Source organism: Pyxicephalus adspersus, chromosome 1 (assembly GCF_032062135.1).
Source record: "Pyxicephalus adspersus chromosome 1, UCB_Pads_2.0, whole genome shotgun sequence".
NCBI classification, from domain to species: Eukaryota; Metazoa; Chordata; class Amphibia; order Anura; family Pyxicephalidae; genus Pyxicephalus; species Pyxicephalus adspersus.
The window spans coordinates 164038491-164058694 of record NC_092858.1 but is presented as its reverse complement, the minus strand read 5'-3'; the positions used below and the strand labels follow the sequence as shown (position 1 = coordinate 164058694).

General features: G+C 38.4%; 1 protein-coding gene across 1 annotated transcript in view; it reads right to left on the bottom strand.

Annotated features, from left to right (window-relative positions):
• The window catches only part of HUNK (hormonally up-regulated Neu-associated kinase), a 73224-nt gene that overhangs the window by 18916 nt on the left and 34104 nt on the right, over positions 1 to 20204 (bottom strand). The window contains exon 3 of the mRNA XM_072398155.1: positions 3860 to 4152. Coding sequence (XP_072254256.1) covers positions 3860 to 4152 — 293 coding nt within the window. The remainder of the gene's footprint in view (positions 1 to 3859; positions 4153 to 20204) is intronic.

Below are 20204 nucleotides of genomic sequence, written 5' to 3'. Positions count from 1 at the left end.
TTGATTTTTAGAAACCTCATCCTTGAATACTTAAATAATAAACCATTCATGCACAACCAATAGTCAAGTCAGAAGTTCAGATTTTACTTGCCTGGAGTCAGTGAGTTACTAAATAGTGCAGAAATTATAAGGATTTAATTTAATGATTAACTTTCCATTTTAGTCTGCATTCAGCCATGCTATTCTGTACCTGGAAACAAAATCTTTCATTCATTTTGAAGATGGGATTTAATGGAGTATACCCTCCATCCAAGATGACTGCATAGAGTTTGAGGCTTTGTTCCAAGCATATCATTAAGTTCACTAAACTGGGGTTTCCTCCTTGGTGAGATGCAATAAAACAATTTGGGATACTGGAGATGCAGGGGGGATGAGTTACTAGAAGACAAGAGACTGTTCAGAGGGATTGAGAAAGTGGTTTCCTAGCATTTCACTGCTCAAAGATCAATAAATATATAAAAAGAATTCTGATAATAACTGAATAATTTTTTGGCAGGGGTTTTGATTGTGGTGCAGTTTTGTCTTGGTGCCGAGATGTTATGTTTCATGGTGAACTTGTCTGTGTTTCTGTTTCCGATACCTTGCCAGTGCCTGTGCAAGAGCTCAGCAATGCTAGACCCCCCCACCCAATTGTTTTTTAGTTGTTTAATATATATGCCTCTAAAAGTCTGACAAAACCTCCTGCAAAACTAAGCAAGTCAAGTGGTTGAAATATGGCACCCAGTAAGTAGTAACTGGAAACTGGCCATGTGAACAAACCCTAACGATGAACTTATTTGCACCATTGTAGTCTGCACAAGTACCACTGAAAGCATTTTGTTATTTCTGTTCAATAAAATGATTAGTAAACTAAAATATATATATAAATTGTTTGCTCTTGTGTTTACATACACTTACAGAAGGTAAAACCATGTTCAGTTCAATTATTCAACAACATGCTAGCAAAAATCCAAATTGTTTTATTTTTGTTACATCCTCCCTCACACATGATTTAATATTCAGAGTGAACTCCAGATCCCCTATTTACTAACAATAACTGGTAAATGAACTGTATACACTGCTTCCATCAACTCCAATGTACCTTATCACTGGGATAAATAATATTAATGAAGCTCTGTGCACTTCAACGAAACATTGATGTTTTAGGATAACTGTAAGACACACGATTTGGTATTCAGCATGAACTCAGGATCCATAATTTATTATTATATACTTTACTAAGTGAACTGCTTGTACTGCGTGACTAAATCAACCCCAATTCAACTTCTGGGACCCTGGGATTGGTAATATCATTACTGGCAAATTATTCATCATTTTAAAATAGTTCATCAACTGTAATGGTAGAGTGTCTCAGTACATACAGAACAGAAACAGATGAAGATATGCAATATATGTAATGGTAGAGAAAATGGTCAGAGAGTGCAGACATAGTGAAGGAGATGGTCAGACACTGCAGACATATTACAAGAGATGGCCCGACACTGAAGACATTGGACCTGATTTTATAAAGCTCTCCAAGGACGGAGAGGATACACTTTTATCAGTGAAGCTGGGTGATCCAGCAAATCTGGATCAAAGTCATTTGCTAATTGCTAGCAAATGTTTTGAATTCTGGACCATATCCATTCAAGGTTTGCTAGATCACCCAGCTTCACTGATGAAAGTGTGTCCTCTCCAGCCTTGGGGAGCTTTAATAAATCAGACCCATTGTATGAGAGATAGTCAGAGACTGCAGACAGACTGCAGGAGATGATCAGAGACTGTAGATATACTACAGGAGATAGACACTAGGGACATACTACAGGAGACAATCAGAGACTGCAGACATACTACAGGAGATGGTCAGAGATTACATACATAGTACAGGAGAGGATCAGAGACTGCAGACATAGTACAGGAGAGGATCAGAGACTGCAGGCATACTATAGGAGAGGATCAGAGACTGCAGGCATACTATAGGAGAGGATCAGAGACTGCAGGCATATTATAGGATGTAGCCAGACACTGCAGATATAATACAGGTAAGGCTTTGACACTGCTAACACACTGTAAGATGGTCTGAGACTACAGAAATACTACAGCAGAAAGTCAGAGACTGCACACATAGTCTAAGAGATGGCTGGGGACTGCAGAAATAATACAGCAGATGGTCAGCAGATATATATCTAGGTGCTGGGGACTGAAAACCTGTTGCAGAAGACAGTTGAAAACGGTGAAGGTGTGACTGTCAAAGATCACTGTCTGTACATTCTATTATCAGATCAATACTTCCACTCCAACTACTAAGGTCTGCAAAGGGATGAATGTGGCCCTCAGGAGTACGGGATGGGCACCAAGACTATTATTAAGACTTATTGGGAGTTCCACTCAACAATGATAGTCACAAAGCATAGATAGTGGATATCTATGCCTCCCTATGGAATAGCGAGCTGTTTATAAAGTGTTATTTCATGGAGCAGCACTGACAGCAATTACACCACTGATAAAAAGAAATAGCGTTCATCTGTGCTCTGCTGCAAATTGAGGTGTGCGACCTTTTCCTTTCGTCTCTGCCGCTTCTCTTCCGAACTAGAGGTGAGCTGAGAGCGACTCTAACATATCACATCTGAAAGGTATTATTTCAGTGCGCCCCTTGTCTACTATTCTATTTATAACTCCAGCCACTTCTCAGCAGAGCCAGGTGTGTCCTCGTCTTGTCGTGACTTCTCCTCCATTGGGTTCAGAACGGCAGCCTTTCATGCCGCTGAAATCCATTTTCCGGCAGAAATTTATGAATAATGGAATCTTCACACAAACTTGTGATCTTTCTGCTAACAATAGGTGTGAGTCACCCGTTCATTCACTCTAAAATAAATCATTTACAACTGAAATTGTCCTGTGTCACTTTTTTTATGCTGCTGGCGTAAATAAGTGGCCTTTTTTCTCATTGAAGAGAGATTTTTTTTTTCTTTTCTGATGAGAAATGAATGCATCGACAGAAGAGAAAGAGCGAATATCCAGAAAGGGCTCTAACAGCGCAGCAATTATCTGCCGTGTGTTTTCATATTCTATTTTTATGTGCGTCGCTTTGTAAGGGCTAATAATAGCATTTACCCTTTTCAAAAAATGTTTGTACTTGCAATGGTTTTGTTGCTGGGTAAAAAGAGCCAAAGCTCCCTACGTACTTCTGTCTGATTGACAAGGAATTGTATAGCGGGCTTGTGACCAGTAAGTTATTCATATTTATGATCCTGCTGTGTGATATATCACCTATCTGTAATGAGCAACTAATTAAAAAAAACCTATATTCAACTACTTGGTGGCCAGCTAGAATATCTAAACATCCTGGAAGACATTATTTAAAAGAACCCAAACCCAAGAACAGAAATGGGATATACTGCAGCTTATTAGTCCTTAGATGTGGTGGCGCCACATTCATTTCTTGGTGATTCTGCCACTAACACACTTTCCGACTCGGGATGACAACGTTCTCTCCATTAAAGAGCAGTGTTGTCACTCTTGGACATGGAGAAGGTTAGGGCTTCTTAAGGATAAGGTGTGTTGTAGTCCACATAAATGAGTTGAGAGGATAATAATGCTTGAGATAAAATTGCAGAGAGCACAGCAATGGATTTCTGCCTGGATCAAGACGTATGTTTCTGCACATATCCAATATATATAACAAAATGCTTTCAATGGTATATTTTAAGACCTAAAAAAAGCCAGTAAGAGATGTTCATTGTAACAGTTTTCATACAATTTAGGCTTCCGATGTAGCACAAAGATGGCACCTCTATGCCTGCTGTTTGCACCCTTGCCAGGTCCAGTTAATCAGATGCACGCACAGCAAAATGGAGAATTGCAAATAAAACCAACTAACCTGTGTACCACGCCGGCACGGTGGAGGTGCTCGACGGCTTGTATGAGCTGGCGGATATATTTTCTGGCCTCATGTTCCTCCAATCTTTTCTTCTCATAAATTTTGTGCATGAGATTCCCACCTGTGCAGAGTTCCATCACCAGGTAATAACTGTTTTCTGTCTCCAGGATGTCCAGCAGTTGGGTGATGTTGGGGTGCCGGATCATCTGCTGGATCTGACCCTCCCTGCGTAGGTTCTTGGTCACATATGTGTCTTTCTTGGCTTTCTTCTTATCGATCACCTTTACGGCCACCTAGAACAATCAAAACACAGGAAATTAGACCATGGGCTAGATTAGGCTACATTTACTTATTCATGGTATCTATCAGGGCAGCCATGACTGTTACCCAGGCTGGACTTTAAACATGTCTACTACTGGTCATCTCCATCACATGGTAGTTGATGGATTTAGAAATGTAAAAAAGCAAGATAAACTTTTCTTTGCTTTCTTTTAAGTTCACAAAAAGTTCCAACAGTTCAAAACTTAAATGGTAAACCAATCATAATAACAGAAATCAAGATTACCTGGGCATGCTGCCATAAAACCCCCCCTGGCATTTATATGGTTGCAATGGGGTGATATCTAAATCTTTTTGAATGTTAAATTGGAAGCAATTTAAAGTTATATATATAATCATACACAGAGGTTCTCCCCTAAGATAACCCCATTAATTCCTGCAAATCCTTTTATAAACATGAATGTGCCTGTTGCTGAAATGTCCAGTACATCTATCCTCCACATTAAATAAAAAATATCCAAGACCGATTTAGATTTTTCTCTCTCATCTTGCATTTCATTTTGTGCCGCAGGGAAACTCCCCAGAGATGTTACACAAGTTTTAGAACAGCGCTTTTTCGTGGGAAGCAATTATCAGGCAACTTACTTTTTGATTCCTTCCCGGAGCACTTAAAGGACTGAAGCGCTGAGGAATGAAAAGCGAAAAGCCTGCGAGTAAAAAAATGTTTTAAAGCTGATCTATCATCACTCGGGAAAATGGGGTAATGCATAACTAGGAAAGAAAGGAACTTTTTTTTGACTTTTTAATGGGTTCCAGCAATAAAAAAACTCCCAGAGGCTGTGATGGATAGTTAATAGAAGACTGCGATTAGTCCAGGAGTTTGATGAGGGTGAGGTGAAGCGGGTGTATGAAATATAGACCTGTACCCTAATGTCATCATAAAGCTACAGTAAGAGAACATTCTCACTATATGCTTTAGTAAACACACATGCATTGCAGTGTACTGTGGTTGGCATTCCATTCCTTTCTATGGGCAAATGCAGATACAAATTTTACACAATTTTTACATTTTTACACTACACAATGTAGTATGCACTATAAAATGCACTGAATATTAATGCTGCTTTGTGCTACAGTGCATTTGAGGTGCAATTTACAATAAATGTCAACCCAGTGCACGGATATGAGTGCTGTGAGTTGTTGCATGTTGCGTTAGTGCAAGGGAATGTATATATTAGTGCAAAAGTGTGAACCATTGATCCCCAACAGTCTTGCTGGGGTAAAGAATAAAGAATAGCATGAGGGTTGAAAATGGTACATTTCTAAAGATACAAAACGAAAGGGGAATATTATGCAATCAATGACTTGACAAAGCCCAGGTCAAGGTGTTCTCCAGGAAAAGTATGCACGAAAAGAAACGAATAGTAAGTATAGGAGCTGCTGATTTCATAAAACTATTAATGTCAAGTTAAACCAATGGCTTTGATAGTATGCAGCTAAGGTGACCTAACTGATCTTTTACTGGTATCTGTTTGCTTGTTCTGTATCAAAACCCAAAGAACAAATAAATATTAAAGTATTTCGTAGGATGGCACATGACAAAAACTGCCTTCCTTTACTTTCTATCCTAGGGTGACAACACTGCCTGAGCTGCTCCCAGTGTTGTCAGCCAAGGTTGCACTATGGACTGTAGGCAGATGCAAGTTGAGTGTTTCTACTAGATCATCAGCCTTACAGACAACCCTGGAGATTGAAGGCAGCACCACTTCTCCACATTGGCTGGCCACATCAACAAAGAGGAACATTACCTTGCTTACCTGGTGCACAAAGCAATGCAGAAGTAGCAAGGAGAAATACATGATGCATGGAATTTAGAAGATCAAAAAGTAAGTTTCAAATTATTTCATTCAATTATTTCCCCAGCAAATCACAAAACGAAGATTTGCAATTAAGTTTTTCAGGAAGAGACCCATTCTGCATCAGGGGACAGACCCACCTCTCTTCTTCCACATTTATTTTGGATCTAACTCATTACCAGGACTGGTAGATGTTGATCCAAAATAAATGAGGACAGCTGGGGATACTGAGAAAATTCTGTCCCCCTGCACACTTCTACTTTAAACGTCTGCATTCAGCCACTCATTACCCCTTTAAATCTTTAAAAAATATTCACATTTCTATTATAGCCTAAGTAGTTTGCAGTGATGACATAGGCCTTAGGCCAACACATTTCACTACAAAAACCTGTCATAGTAGATCTAGAATTAGGATACGCATTCCAAACTTCTGTTCCACTTGAAACATCAACATTGGACAGGGCTATAAACCACACACACACACACATACACTACAAATGCCAAGAAGCATGTGGTTCAAACACTGAAAAATTGACTTAAGTCAGCAAATACCATCCTGGCTTGGCTCCAACATCAGTACGCAACAGTGATTAAACACATCCCAGGATAACAGCAAACTCACACAGCCACTAATGACAAATCGATTCTGAATATGTAATTTGTATAAAGCTTGCCTTGAGTCCTATTCATTATTCCAATATTCTAAAACATATTTATTTTTGGAATTGTTTGACAGCTGTTCATTTTCCTGGGGGAACATATGAGGGATAGCAGTATAGACATCTGCTATGCCTTAGCCCGTGACACATTAGGGCATTAGAATATGGGGCAAATGTGATCCATTGATAAACAATATGCTCTATTAACACTATTGTTAACATGAAATGGCTACTGTTACATTAATTTACTAAGATGAAAGGAAAAAGTACCTTAGAATATCTACACATTTTCCAAAGCTGGGCATTTACTATATAGTAAGTGTACCGTGTCGATGAAGTGCACAGATGGGCTGTATGTCGCTTGGTACAAGGACTCAGCTGTGCCATTTCTCTGGAGTTTGGGGGCATTATGGAACGTCTGTGGGCACATGGGAAAGACAACTGGAAATAGCTTGCAGATTACTCGCCAGTTTGGGGGACTTTGGGCATACAGGAAATTTTAAACAGCAGCCCTTTACCTTTCCAAAAAAGTCAAGCTTACCCCTACTTCCTCCATCTCTTGAGAAGATTGATACTGGTCAAAGAGGCCAAAAGGCCAGTAGGCAGTCATGGGAATTGATAAAGTAACTGAGACGTATTTACAGGAAAAGTCACTTGCCTGTTGTTTGTTTTTATATAATTTGCTAATTTACATTGACCAAGTTTATGCAGCTTTTATACAAAAGATACCAGGTGCTCCTGCCATAAAGGTCCTTCTTCAGGCATACTGTACTCCTCCTCAGACCATTTTATCCGAGTGCACCACCTGGCACTTTCAGTGACCACCCAGCTGTTTTTGTCTACCACCCATTTACAATTTCTTCCCACCTGGCTTCAAAAATGTCTGGGTTGGTTGAACACGGCTGTATCCTAAAACGTGGTGACAATGCTCTGACCCTGTCACCCGACTATCCTTCTAAATTGTCACCATGCCAAATGGGTTTCCAAAGTAAACAAATGGCCATTTCAACATATATAACACAAGCATGGTCCATCCGTAAACCTGCCACAAAGCCACCACTAAAGTACATGTAGACATAAAGACAATGAAGAAAGACCATTAGAGGTCAGCAGCACTGAGATGGAACAAAAGGTGCCAAAGTTTTCTTACCCCAACCCTAATGACTATTAGGATAGAGGTTATTAATGGCCCCCTTCTAAAAATAGAATTTTAAATTTAATAAAATAGAATTTCATTGTAAGGAGCCAAGGAAGAGATGTAAAACTCAAATTGGTTGCATTTCCAATAAAAAAATCCTATGAAAGAGTCCAAGGGGGGCCTATTGATGAAATCCAGTCCTAGGGCTAAAACAATTACAAAGTCGAATAACAAAATTGTCTATACTTTTGGCAGCTTGGCACCTTGAAAGATGGAAATTTTACTCTCTTATATTTTTCCTCCACAGGAGCCGAAATGTTTTATGGACCACCAGTGGCAGATAAACTGACGATTGTTTTAATTAACAGTACAGCGACGGCAATTCATAATATTATTTTATCAAGTCTACATGACCGGCCAATTACACAAGAGGCTATTATAAATCTTTCACAAACACATTCAGTCTTCCATATCCTCCATAGATTCATGTGGATTTTATTAATAATTCAGTGTTTTTGTTAAATGAACTGAGTGCTTGAAAAGATATGAATCCAGTAGACGTTATTACTTCAATGTGGAGTTATTTTAATAATTTAACAGGATTTGCTTTTAACCTCTGAGTGACCCATTCCCCTCTTGTATTCAAAAAGTAAGAGAAGGCAAAGTAAAGATAATAAAAGCAAAATCTGTTTAGTACAGCAAAGCTAAAATATACAACATATATAATTAGAGACAAGGGCTGCTGAAATGGCTAGAGATACCCAAAATGGCAATTTTCTGCCAGGATGGGCAATAATCAAAAGTCTGTGGCCCTTTGCACATGACTGGTAAACAGTTCTGTTTACTTAAATTCAATTTTAAAAAACTTCATATCTTTATAAGCTCATATCTTGATTAGTCATTTCTGTGCAAGATCAGATCCTTACCCCCCTCTGCATTCAGATTTTCCATTTTTAATATCTAGCCAAGATATGCATTTCTTTTTATGGCCACCTAATCTTTGATGCTCAATCTATGCATGCTTATCCAATCACCCCCAGAAGCCCAAAGACATCTAAAAAAAGGGACAAAGCAGAAAAAACTGGCACAAAATATGACCAACTGTTTATTCTATTTGCAGCTCTAAAATACTTTTTCATATTATTGGGGAAAAAAGAAACTCTCTAACAATGTTGTCACAAGACCAGTAGCAGACAGGAAATCTATCTAACATGACTGCAAGAAAACCACTTTCTAAGGGCTAGGTGAACTAGTCTGCCAGTCACCATCACTATGCCCATTCAACATGAATGAATGTTCAGTTGGGCAGTTAGTGGTCATTTCTCAACTTCCCCATGGATCCTACACACCTCAGACACTACTTTAAACATCTGGCAGACAGTGACCAATACAATACAAAACAATACAAACTAGCCCTTAGTATAGTGAAAAGGTTGGAACTTTCACTAGCTATCCAACAAAGTAAATAAATTTGTTCTGAAGTTGCAGGTTAAAAAAAATACAGAAGTAAGCTAAATGGCATAAACAGTTGTGGGAAACATGCCTATCTGTGTTACAGACAACCAATAATGAATGTGAAAAAAAGACGCTAAAACAATAAATCCAAGTATAGCATAGCAAACTAGCAAACTTCAGAAACCAGGCCACTATTGGAATCCAAGATTTTTTTGGTTTTGGCAGTCTGGTCTACGAGTAACTTTGTAAAGAAATATTTGATTCTATTATTTCCTTGGTTATGGATGATGAATAATAGCTCCAGAACACTGAGTGATTACGTGATGCAAACAGAATGTGAAAGCCTGGTCAAGGAACAAAGAGGCTAATTCAGTTGTCCCCCATTTAATACAGACTTTCTGTTATGTAGGAAACTTGACCTCCGTGCATGGGGAAGCACTCAGCACATGTCAAAATGCACTTGGCGTTCATCCCTTATTTGAAGCGACTGACATTGCAGATCACCTCCTTTTTTTACATGCAACTAAATAGCAATAACGTCATCTGACATTAATGTAGATGGTAGTGTTGTCATGATTTGATGGCGCTTTATTATTTGGCAACACAGCATCTGCCAAGTCCCTTTACTTAATGTTGGATAGAGCAAAGAAGGGATCAAGCTGTAACTGCATTGCTTTTTAAGTCAAAAGGGCTTATCTATGCTATTGCCTGGCGTATCATTCAACTTGCGAATTTCCATAACATACAACAATGCCTGTTACTTGTGTTGGTACAATGTGGTGCCCCAACACACCTTGCTGATGTATGTACAGCACTAACAAGAGTAGCAGTGCATGCTCAGAATTGGTACGTGTACATTTATGGTGCATTCTGATTGTGTTAGGCAGGCCAATAAAATAAATGGGCTGCCTTAGCACACGGCACATTAATAACAGCATGATCCGAAATCTTTATAGTGGGGCCACAGACAAAAACACAAAGTCCTTGTTAATTTGTCTAGGTGACAACTACACCTCATATTTCTTGGGACCATAAGGTCAGACAAGATATAAGCCTGATGGTATTAGGCCTGAAAAATGTATCTCTTTTCAACTCTTTGCAAAGCAAAAAAAAAATTGGTAAGAACGAGATTGAAATTTTACATATGAAATACACATGGAGTCTTATCTATCCCCAAAAAAGTTTTGTGAGTTTTGACTTATTTTAATTTCTGTTCACTGATGTGGTCTTCAAAATGTAAGAAAATTGGGTCAGATCTAAACATCTAGCATGAAAATACACCTTGCTTTCTCAGACCCGGACATATTTCTCTCAGTGACATGAAAAAGATACAAATGTTCTCAGATTACCTTGTTATGGCTATGCGATCTCAGTGGGTCAGATGATCCAGCACATAGATTACAGGTGAATAATGTTGTAAAACAAGTTTGCTGATGGCCTCAAGGCCAAACTCAGATGCGAAGTTCAAACAGACTCTGTGTCCATGGTCTATATAACTTTGGGGTAGTGGGGTTATTAGTTCAGTTGCCAGAGCCCTAAGGCAGCATTATAAAACTTTTTTTTCACTATGTTTTGGGGCAGGTGATAGAAAAACTCAAAAAAATACATATTAGTCCACATGGAAAATATGCCGTGCTGTCAATCAGTTTATTAAACAAGGTTGCCAAAGGCTGAATACTTGTCTTGATGTAGTGATGTGATGACCCAACTTTTGTATTGGAGGGCTGCAATCATTCTCCTATATTCTATGGAGTTCCCCTTTTTCTTGGTTATGTAATTTTCCAAGCTGCATGTCGCTATCCTCCTGAGGATTGAACACCTGAAGATTTAGGATCAGGAGCTTGTAACCTCTTCATAATCAGAATATGAAAGTTTTGTCACTCAGCTTTTTATGTATTTTCACGTCCATTGCTACATCCAATTTTTACTAAATTCCATTCATATTTCAAAATTGAAACATTATGATACACATTATATTCTGGCACATTACCAATTGGTTTTGCTGTGACCTTTATAGGTAGTGAAGGACTTCTGCAGAAGAAAGTTGAAGGGTGGATTAAATTTGATTGATAATAATTCATATGGGTTCATGGTGTATAAGTATTCTATATCCACTTACATACTTTGTGTGGAACAACGTAAAAACCCTTTCAGGACAGGCCATAGCTATTGAGCAGAGAGAAAATTCACAGCATCCATTCAATCAAATAGTCGTGGTGTTGTGAATGGAGATTTTGGAGAAGGTGATAAAGCAACGTTGGCAGATGCTCTTGGCCTAGTTTTTGCCCCAGGGCAACCCAAAGCAAATAGAAATGGGAAATGTGTAACTGTTCCCCTATTAGTGGATAAGCAGAGGGTTCAGGCACTTCCCATAAATTTGAAGTTGTCACCCAACCAAGCTGAAGAAGCCAGGAATCCTGTGCTTCGAACATTACTTTAAGGAGCTATAAGGTGCCTGGGAAAATGTCCAGTAAAGGACATAATCAGGACCAACTTTATCATTTTACGAAACGGTAACTACCTCCTAAAAAGTAGCATGCATGTACATAAACAATATATACATAAAAAAATAAAAAAACAAATTTGAACTTGTTATACAAAACAATGTTCTATTTACTAACCAGCAAAATGTATTATGAACAACAGTTGACAGACACATACCGAATTTTGTAGACAATTGGCATTAGCCATATAAACTTGTTGGACATCTGATTCCAAAAGTACAGGCATTATTATAGATCTATCTTCCACTCTTCTGGAAGGCTTTTGAAAGTATCTGTGGGATATTTGGCCATTTCAGCCAAAGGAGTATTTGTTAGATCAGGTACTAATGTTGGATAAAAAGACCTGGCTTGCAATAGACATTCAGATTCGTTCATCCTAAAGATGTTCCATAGACTTACGATCAGGGCTTTATGTGCTTAAACAATATATACATATAAAAATAAAAAAAATCTGAACTTGTTATACAAAAGAATGTTCTCTTTACTAACAAGCAAAATGGATTATGAACAACGGTTGACACACACATACCGAAAATACTCTAAAATCTTGTGTGTGCATTGCTGGAAGACATAATTGGGAAATGTCACTGGTTCAAGGACTTGTTTAGCTGTTGTCAGCACCGGTCTCTGTCAAGCACGCTATACAAGAATATGTGAACACAGAGGCATTGTGGTCCTCATGCCACAAGTAATATTTGCGCTTGTGTCTGCCTAGACGAGGCGCCCCGGTGAAGCAAAGCTCTCCTTCAAGGACTGACTTTCAGCTTGTTAAACTCGATCATGTCTAAGGAACAGGTGAGGAGGTGATAAGTAGGTTAACTGTCTCAAGCTATTATGTTTATACATGGATGCCAAAACCGTACAGAACACAAAATCCGATTTTTGGTAAATGAAATTAAATGACAGTCAAACCACAGAAAAAGTCTTCCAGTAAATGTATATTTTACAACTAATGGCAGCTATCTCATGTAAGACCGGCACAATCACAGGGACCTAATTTATAGAAAGGTCAGAGAAAATGTCAGACAAGCTATTATTACTACATATTTATATGGTGCCTGCATATTACCCAGCACCTTCCATGGTCATGTCACTAATTATCCCCCGGAGGAGCTCATAATTTAATGTCCCTGCTGTAATCTTGGGTCAATGTAGGGGAAAACCAATTAACTTATCATTATTATTTTGGCATGTAGAAGAAAACCGCAATGCTTTCAGAAAACCCACACTAACAGAGATAGTGTACATACAAACGTGATGCAGATAGTGTTTTGGCTGAGACTGGAACCCTGGTGCTACAATACTATGGTGCTAGCCACCATGTCACTCTGTTATACTCTATATGACAAGAAATTTGTGGACACTTGACCATCACACCTACACAATCGTATTTGGCAATAATTATGTAGACAGTTGGCATTAGCCATATAAGCTTGTTGGACATCCGATTCCAAAAGCACAGCCATTATTATGGATTTATCTTCCACTCTTCTGGAAGACTTTTGAAAGTATCTGTGGGAATTTTGGCCAATTCAGGCAAAGGAGTATTTGTTAGCTCAGGTACTAATGTTGGATAAAAAGATCTGGCTTGCAATAGGCATTCAGATTGGTTCATCCTAAAGATGTTCTATAGACTTAAGATCAGGGCTTTGTGAAGCCAATAGAGGTCCTCTACATGAAACATGTCAAACCATGTCTTTATGAAGCTAGCTTTGTACTTAGGGAACAATCATTTTGGAGCACCAGTGCCCCAAATTGGTGCCACCAAGTGACCAGCACACAATTGTCGAAAATATCTTATCTTGTATGCTGTAGCATTACCAATACCCTTCATTAAAAAAACCTAAGACCTAAAAAAAGGTCTCCATATACTTTTGCCCATATTATGTATGTATGATGGTCAGGTATCCATAAAACTTGGGCCATATATTGTGTTAAACAGCACTTGAGAAAAACAAAAAGGCAAGAAAAAAAATGGTCCATATTGTAACACTGGTAAATAACAGGTGAGGTCTTCTTTGGAACGCTCCACACCCATTTCATCTTTATTCCAGCAGACCTCACACTGCTTGGTTTATATGAAATCTTTAAAATGGATAATGTAGCACAATAAAACGCTTACAGACAAGGCTCCCACAGAGAAAATCTCAGCAGGAAACGAACGACTGCTGGGATCATTAAAATATGCCTTAAACATCAGCAAAATACTCTTTCACTATACCAGAAACTGTTAACAACAGAAAAGCGTCTTCTAATAATCATAATAATACTCATATATCACATTTTCTGCAAAAGTGAAAACGTTGCAGGAAGCAAAATGATGAATTCTAGATCAGCGAAGGAAAATCTACACCGGATTCATATGTTCCTGAGGGAGAGAAGTTTTCATTAAAAGGGACTCCAGTTACAAAACTTTTTCTTTAATAATCAAAATCAGTCCTATGATGAAATAGAGCGGTGATCATCAGAGTAGTTTATTCACTCTACAGGGACATTGTATTTAATATGTTATGGCCAATACCCTAAGTGGACCCCTAACTTAAATCAGATACCTGATGTCCGTTCAAGAAAGTTCCAAAAAAAATTTTTGATCTGAAATCTTTGGACAGCCAAGTAGTTTACTATACTCATGATATATAGAGAGAAGGCCTGATTTATTAAAGCTTTTTAAGGCTGGAGAGGATACACTTTCATCAGTAAAGCTGAGTGATTCAGCAAACCTGAAATGGATCTGGTCCAGGATTCAAAACTTTGAAGAAATCCACTCCAAGTTTGGTGGATCACTCAGCTTTACAGAATAAAGTGTATCCTCTCCAGCCTTAAAGAAGGAAACAGGGGATTCTATGAAGCCAGTCCTGTGAACCAGGCACTCAAGCTAGATAGCACAATCAATTTTATTGCAGCATCACTGATTGGTCAAGAATATCCCCCAGCCTGCCGATTGGATAATGATTAAGCAGAAGCACACAGAGTCATCCTTCTCTCTTACCTCCTGCAAGTATGTTCCCTGTCAGCACATACATGGGGCATTTCAACGGTGAACCTGCATGCTCCGGCAAACCTGAAATGGATTTCTTTAGGAGTAGTTTGCTATTTGTTAGTAAATGTTTTAAATCCTGGACCAGATCCACTCCATATTTGCTGGATAACCCAGGATCACTGATGAAAGTGTATCTTCTCCAGCTTAGGAGAGCTTTATTAAATCAGGCCCAATGAATCCTAATTGATCTTTAGGCCTGTCCCCAACCTCCCTAGGCAACACAGGCACCAAGGCCCATCCAGGATCGTTATACTTATTCCATATGAAAATGCATGTATTGATTTTTAATGAATATTAATAACATTTATTAGTGATTTGGGGGTTTAATATCTCCCTGCAGTACTTCTTTAATTCATATTAGTAAATATGTTACATTCATTCTTTATAATACCCCGTGTCACACACTCCGCCATTGAAACACATAATCCATTATATTGCTTACAAGATTTACCAGACAGAAACAAACAGACCACAACACAGGGAAGACGGAAAAGAGATTACTGAAAAGAGGATCAGCAAGTGTCTGCCACATGTACGCTGTCCCAGACGCCAGGCTACAAGCCAGAAACAGAGGCTGTGTCATGCGGTACAAACTTATTACATGGGAGGCTAATAAGTCATTATTAAATCTCATGAGTCAGTCATCATGGATAAGGCACATGTATGTATTTAGGGCATGCTAGTTACATTTTTGAACCACCCTGATATATTATTTTTTCATAGCTTTCTACAGTCAAGATTTTTTAGGAAAAATTTTGTAAGGTTGGTATATACCATGTATACTTTATTGAAGTAGAAAATATTGAATGCAAGCCAGCAAAAAGCCAATCCCACCAACTGCAGTACTGAGTTTCGCTGGGACACGTTTCCCACATTCCCATGTAGTCAGATACAAAATATTGTGGTATGACCAGTCCTCCAAAAATCTTTCCTTTGTATAGAATGGAAAACAGCAATCTGATAGCCCCTAATAAGAAGAGGTTTCAGCTTTAATCTATCCAAAAGAAAAACAAACCATCAGAGTATAAAATATATGACTGTGCAAGCAATTTTAAAGACTTTTTTTATAAACGATGAAAAGTATTTTTTTTATAAAAATAGCAGGGATTATAAAAATGGTAAATTCTCTGTATATTGTCATGCAAGGATTTATCAATCTACTTGACCTTAACACAGGAATCCCAGCGACTCTTGACGTGGGTTGACATCAGCAGCAAATGTAAGTCAACATGTCTGATCTGTGACCTTAGTGCTCCTCAGCGATCAGAGGATTTGGTCACTTTCGTGCTTTCTTTAATCTGCTGCTTGTGTGGTACACAGACATCCAAATGCCATTACAGTGTCTGCTGAGAACTACATTACAGTGCTATTATGGTAGAACAGAAGCCTGACAATGTCTCAACCTGGGATGGAATTGCAGTTTGCATGCAACTACCCCCCCAAAAACATATTTCAATAAATCCGAATAAAGCAAAAGTAGTTTTATAGTTTTAAAACTTATTGGACACCATTCAAGAGCTTAAAATAAAACCTTTTCTTTCTTACTATATTGGAATCTATATATGTTACATTTATCCAATGCCATTTTCTTGAGGAGGAATTCCTGGAATGGGACTGACAGGTCCCAATCAAGGAGAAGAACGTATGGTATATGTTCCTGAAGGACACATTAAAATGAACCTGGATTTGCTTAAAGGCATTACTGCATTTTAATGATCAGTTATGAACTACAGGTTATTATGGGTCAAAATTTTGTCTGTGCTGGATGCAGAGGGACATGCTCTGTTCTTACCAAAGAAAGCCATTGAATTAAGCAAGGGTAATGCGGTCCAAACATTGCTGTAAAAAAAGCAATGATAGCCACACATCCCAAAACAACTGCTTCCATATCCTTTCATTCCTCCATACTTCACCCAAGTCCACTTTTACTCCTCCTGCTTCACAATAACCAAAGAATCTAATTTTATTGAGTTTTCTATTATAATTAGCCTTTGCAATACTGTGAAAAAATCACTGACTTATTTATAGAAATCCATTATCAAAAAGAAAAAAAAATCAGAATAACCTACATTATAAACACTCATTAAGCACAGACAGTGGAAAAAGCAAAGCGAGTGGGCAGCCTGCTTTATAATATTCTAAATTAAGTTTCTTTAACGAGGTTCAGTGGCAAAATGTCATGCTTGCACATTTATATCCTGTATAAAGGGCCATTATGCTGAAACGATGCCTCATGTCTTCAAACACAGCAAATGCTTTAGTGATGTCAGCGTTCCTGGACCTGAAAATAGCAAACAGTGGGTAGACTAACAAGAGCTAAAAAACACAATTTCTGATTGGATGATATGGGTAACTGCACATTACTACTATTTGTACTCATTTATTAAAGTTCATTAGTCAGCCATATCTCTACGTTTGCAGCCAAGGTTTTATAGTGACTTCCAAGGCAATAATGTAGCTGCCGCAGTTTGGAGCTACTTTGGAAGTGCTTTGAATTGGTCTGCCCTTCATCCTTTATCTTAGTAATGGTAAATAATAAATAATGTCACTCATCTGATCTAACAACCAAGTGCAGTGGAGGTCAGCAAAGGCTGAGACATCCTGGTTGCAGTCAGTACTTTTACATAAATGTGTCCCAGGTTTCAAGTATTGTAATCAACTACTTTTAGAGAAGAAATCAAGGCAATGACTACTACGCTCAAGATTGTTTCATACTGTTTGGAAAACCATTGGTGGTAGGTTGACCATCTTGCTAAAAGTAGTTGAATTTGCCACAAAATTGCCAGTGGTTGGGATTAGGATCTGGTGAAATTGCATGCATCTGCATTTAGTTATAGCCATTAAATCCTTCAAGACGCAAGTTGACTGTTGGCCATGGTCAGGAATAGTCTCTGACATTTGTCTGAGCTGCCAATAAAAACCTAATAAATTCTCCCAATGTGATAGTACAATACTGAACAATATAATACAGAATTGGCTGCAACTCAAAATTATTTCAGATGTGAAGCCTACGGCTTTCAAAGAAAGCAATGTATCTACACATTCCTCACCTCCTCTCTGAATGCCACTTCTATCCTTGCTCTTTCACTTTACAACCTGCAATGTACAGGCAAAAAAAGTATAGAGTTTCCTATAACATGAAGGTCTGCCATATGACCTTTACTGAAAATAGTAAAGTTCCATGTTCTAAAGTTTTTCATTAACTCTGGGGCCTGCAGTCTAAATATGTTTCTTCTTTCTATTCCCCTAGGATTAAGGAAAAAGAAACAGGCAAGTGGAGGACGGAGATGTATACACGATAGAGCTAGAGTAAATACGTCTTCGCCAACTGTCAGGGGGATGATGGAATTAATCATAAACAACATGATGAGGAAGCGATTCATCAAGAGGATTATGTATAAATCTCATAGGCAGTTACCTGCCTAGAGTTACATAATGGGATTATACCTCTGAGTCCTACAGGTATATAACGTGTCAGCTCACAGGGCCCCTGGCCAACTGCTAACATTGCATACTGAGATGTAGTCTTACATAACACAGGTCATTACTACCACGTCAATGAAATCCTAGCACGGGGCTAGCGTCATAATGCCTCATGTATGAAAAAGCTGAAATAAGGACTGTCTATGTAACCCAAAGTAATCAACTGGATTGTCCCCTTTTGTGAACTCTTCTAGAAAGGTCGGACTCGAAATATTAAAATTTATGTAAGCCCAAAAATTGATTTCCAATATTTGTATAGCAATGCAGCCCTTAAGATGGCTACCTTACTGGTGTTTTTTATATAGACCAATGTATCTCATTCAGGGTTCTGTGGAACCCTAGGATTCCTCCAGAAGTTGCTGGGGGTTCCTTGAGCAATGAGAAGTTTGTGCCTCTAAGTTTAACTGACACCAATGATCTTATTGGCTATCTCTAAGAGTGACATTCTTCCCAATGGCTAACAATGTAAGAGGGATTCTTCCCAATGACAACCATGCCAATATACTGTGATCTGTGGATATAGTAATTATAGCTGGGGTACCGTGAAGACCGGAAAGTTATTTCAAGGGTCCCCCCATGTTAAAAAGTTTGGGAAACGCTGATATAGGCGGAATAATAATTATTAATGTTTATTTCAGTTGTGCATCCTTAACACTCCAAAGCCAAAATAATATTCTTCCGACTGAGATCAGAATCACACAGAGCTGGAAATATATACTGAGTAAATCTAGCCTTTTAGTTTGTTTATAGAGGTTTTTTACTTTAAATATTACAGCAAAAGCTACAAACTATTTAACATAACCGGAGCTGTCAAGGGAATGAGTTTTGGCTGCTCATCAAGGATAGTCTTGCGCAGATGTGAATGTCTAAATATACACATACAAAATATCACACACTATTGCTTTTGTAGACCTCTGACTGACAGGTTAAAGAGAAATACACAGACAAAATACTGAAGTTTAGTGGATCCGCAGCCAAAACACCAATCTGGTGCAACCAGAAAAAGGCAATCAGGGAAATAAAACTTGGGATACGCTACGTTTTTTAAGCTATGGGTAACACAGTAGTAAAAGGCGACCTTGATGGCATAAAGAATGGGCACTCCCAATCAATTATTATTATTATTATTATTATTAATAATAAACAGTATTTAAATAGCGCCAACAGATTACACAACGCTGTACCTAAAATAGGGGTTGCAAATGAAAGACAAATAAAGACACAGAAGGAGGGAAGGACCCTGCCCAGAAGAGCTTACTATCTAAGAGGATGGGAAGCAGCACACACTTGGATGGGGGATGTGGAATGGTAGGCAAGTAGTGGGGGTTTTAGGAGACAGAAGAAGATCAGTAGGCAAGTTTGAAAAGATGGGTTTTGAGGGCTCTTTTAAATGTGCAGAAAGTAGGAGCAAGCCAAATAGGACGAAGAAGATCATTTCAGAGGTCCAAAGGTCTTGGAGCCGTGCGTGTGATGAGGTTATAAGTGAGAAAGTCAGTAGTCGGTCACTAGAGGAGTAAAGAGAGAAGCTAGGGGAGTATTTTTATGCCAGGTCAGAAAGGTAAGTGGGACAAGAACTATGGAGGGAATTCAATGGCCCTGGTAAATAATAGATTTTAGGTCAGGGGTGTCAAACTTTAATACACAGAGGGCCAAAATTAAAAACTTAGACAACGTTGCGGGCCAACCTTGAAATTTATTGAAAAAATTGAAGAAATTTTTTCTTTTCATTAGATATAAAACCTTTTCATATGGAAACAAAGATGTTTTGCTTCACATTCAATCTGGAACAAGCTTATAATAGAGAAAGGGGCATACATTTTTCTTCATTTGTAGCCTTCTGAGTTAAATTTCAATGGTAACGTTTTTGCACAGGCTAACAATATTAATTACAATATTCTTCTATGAAAATCCAATCATTCAAGTCCATGCCT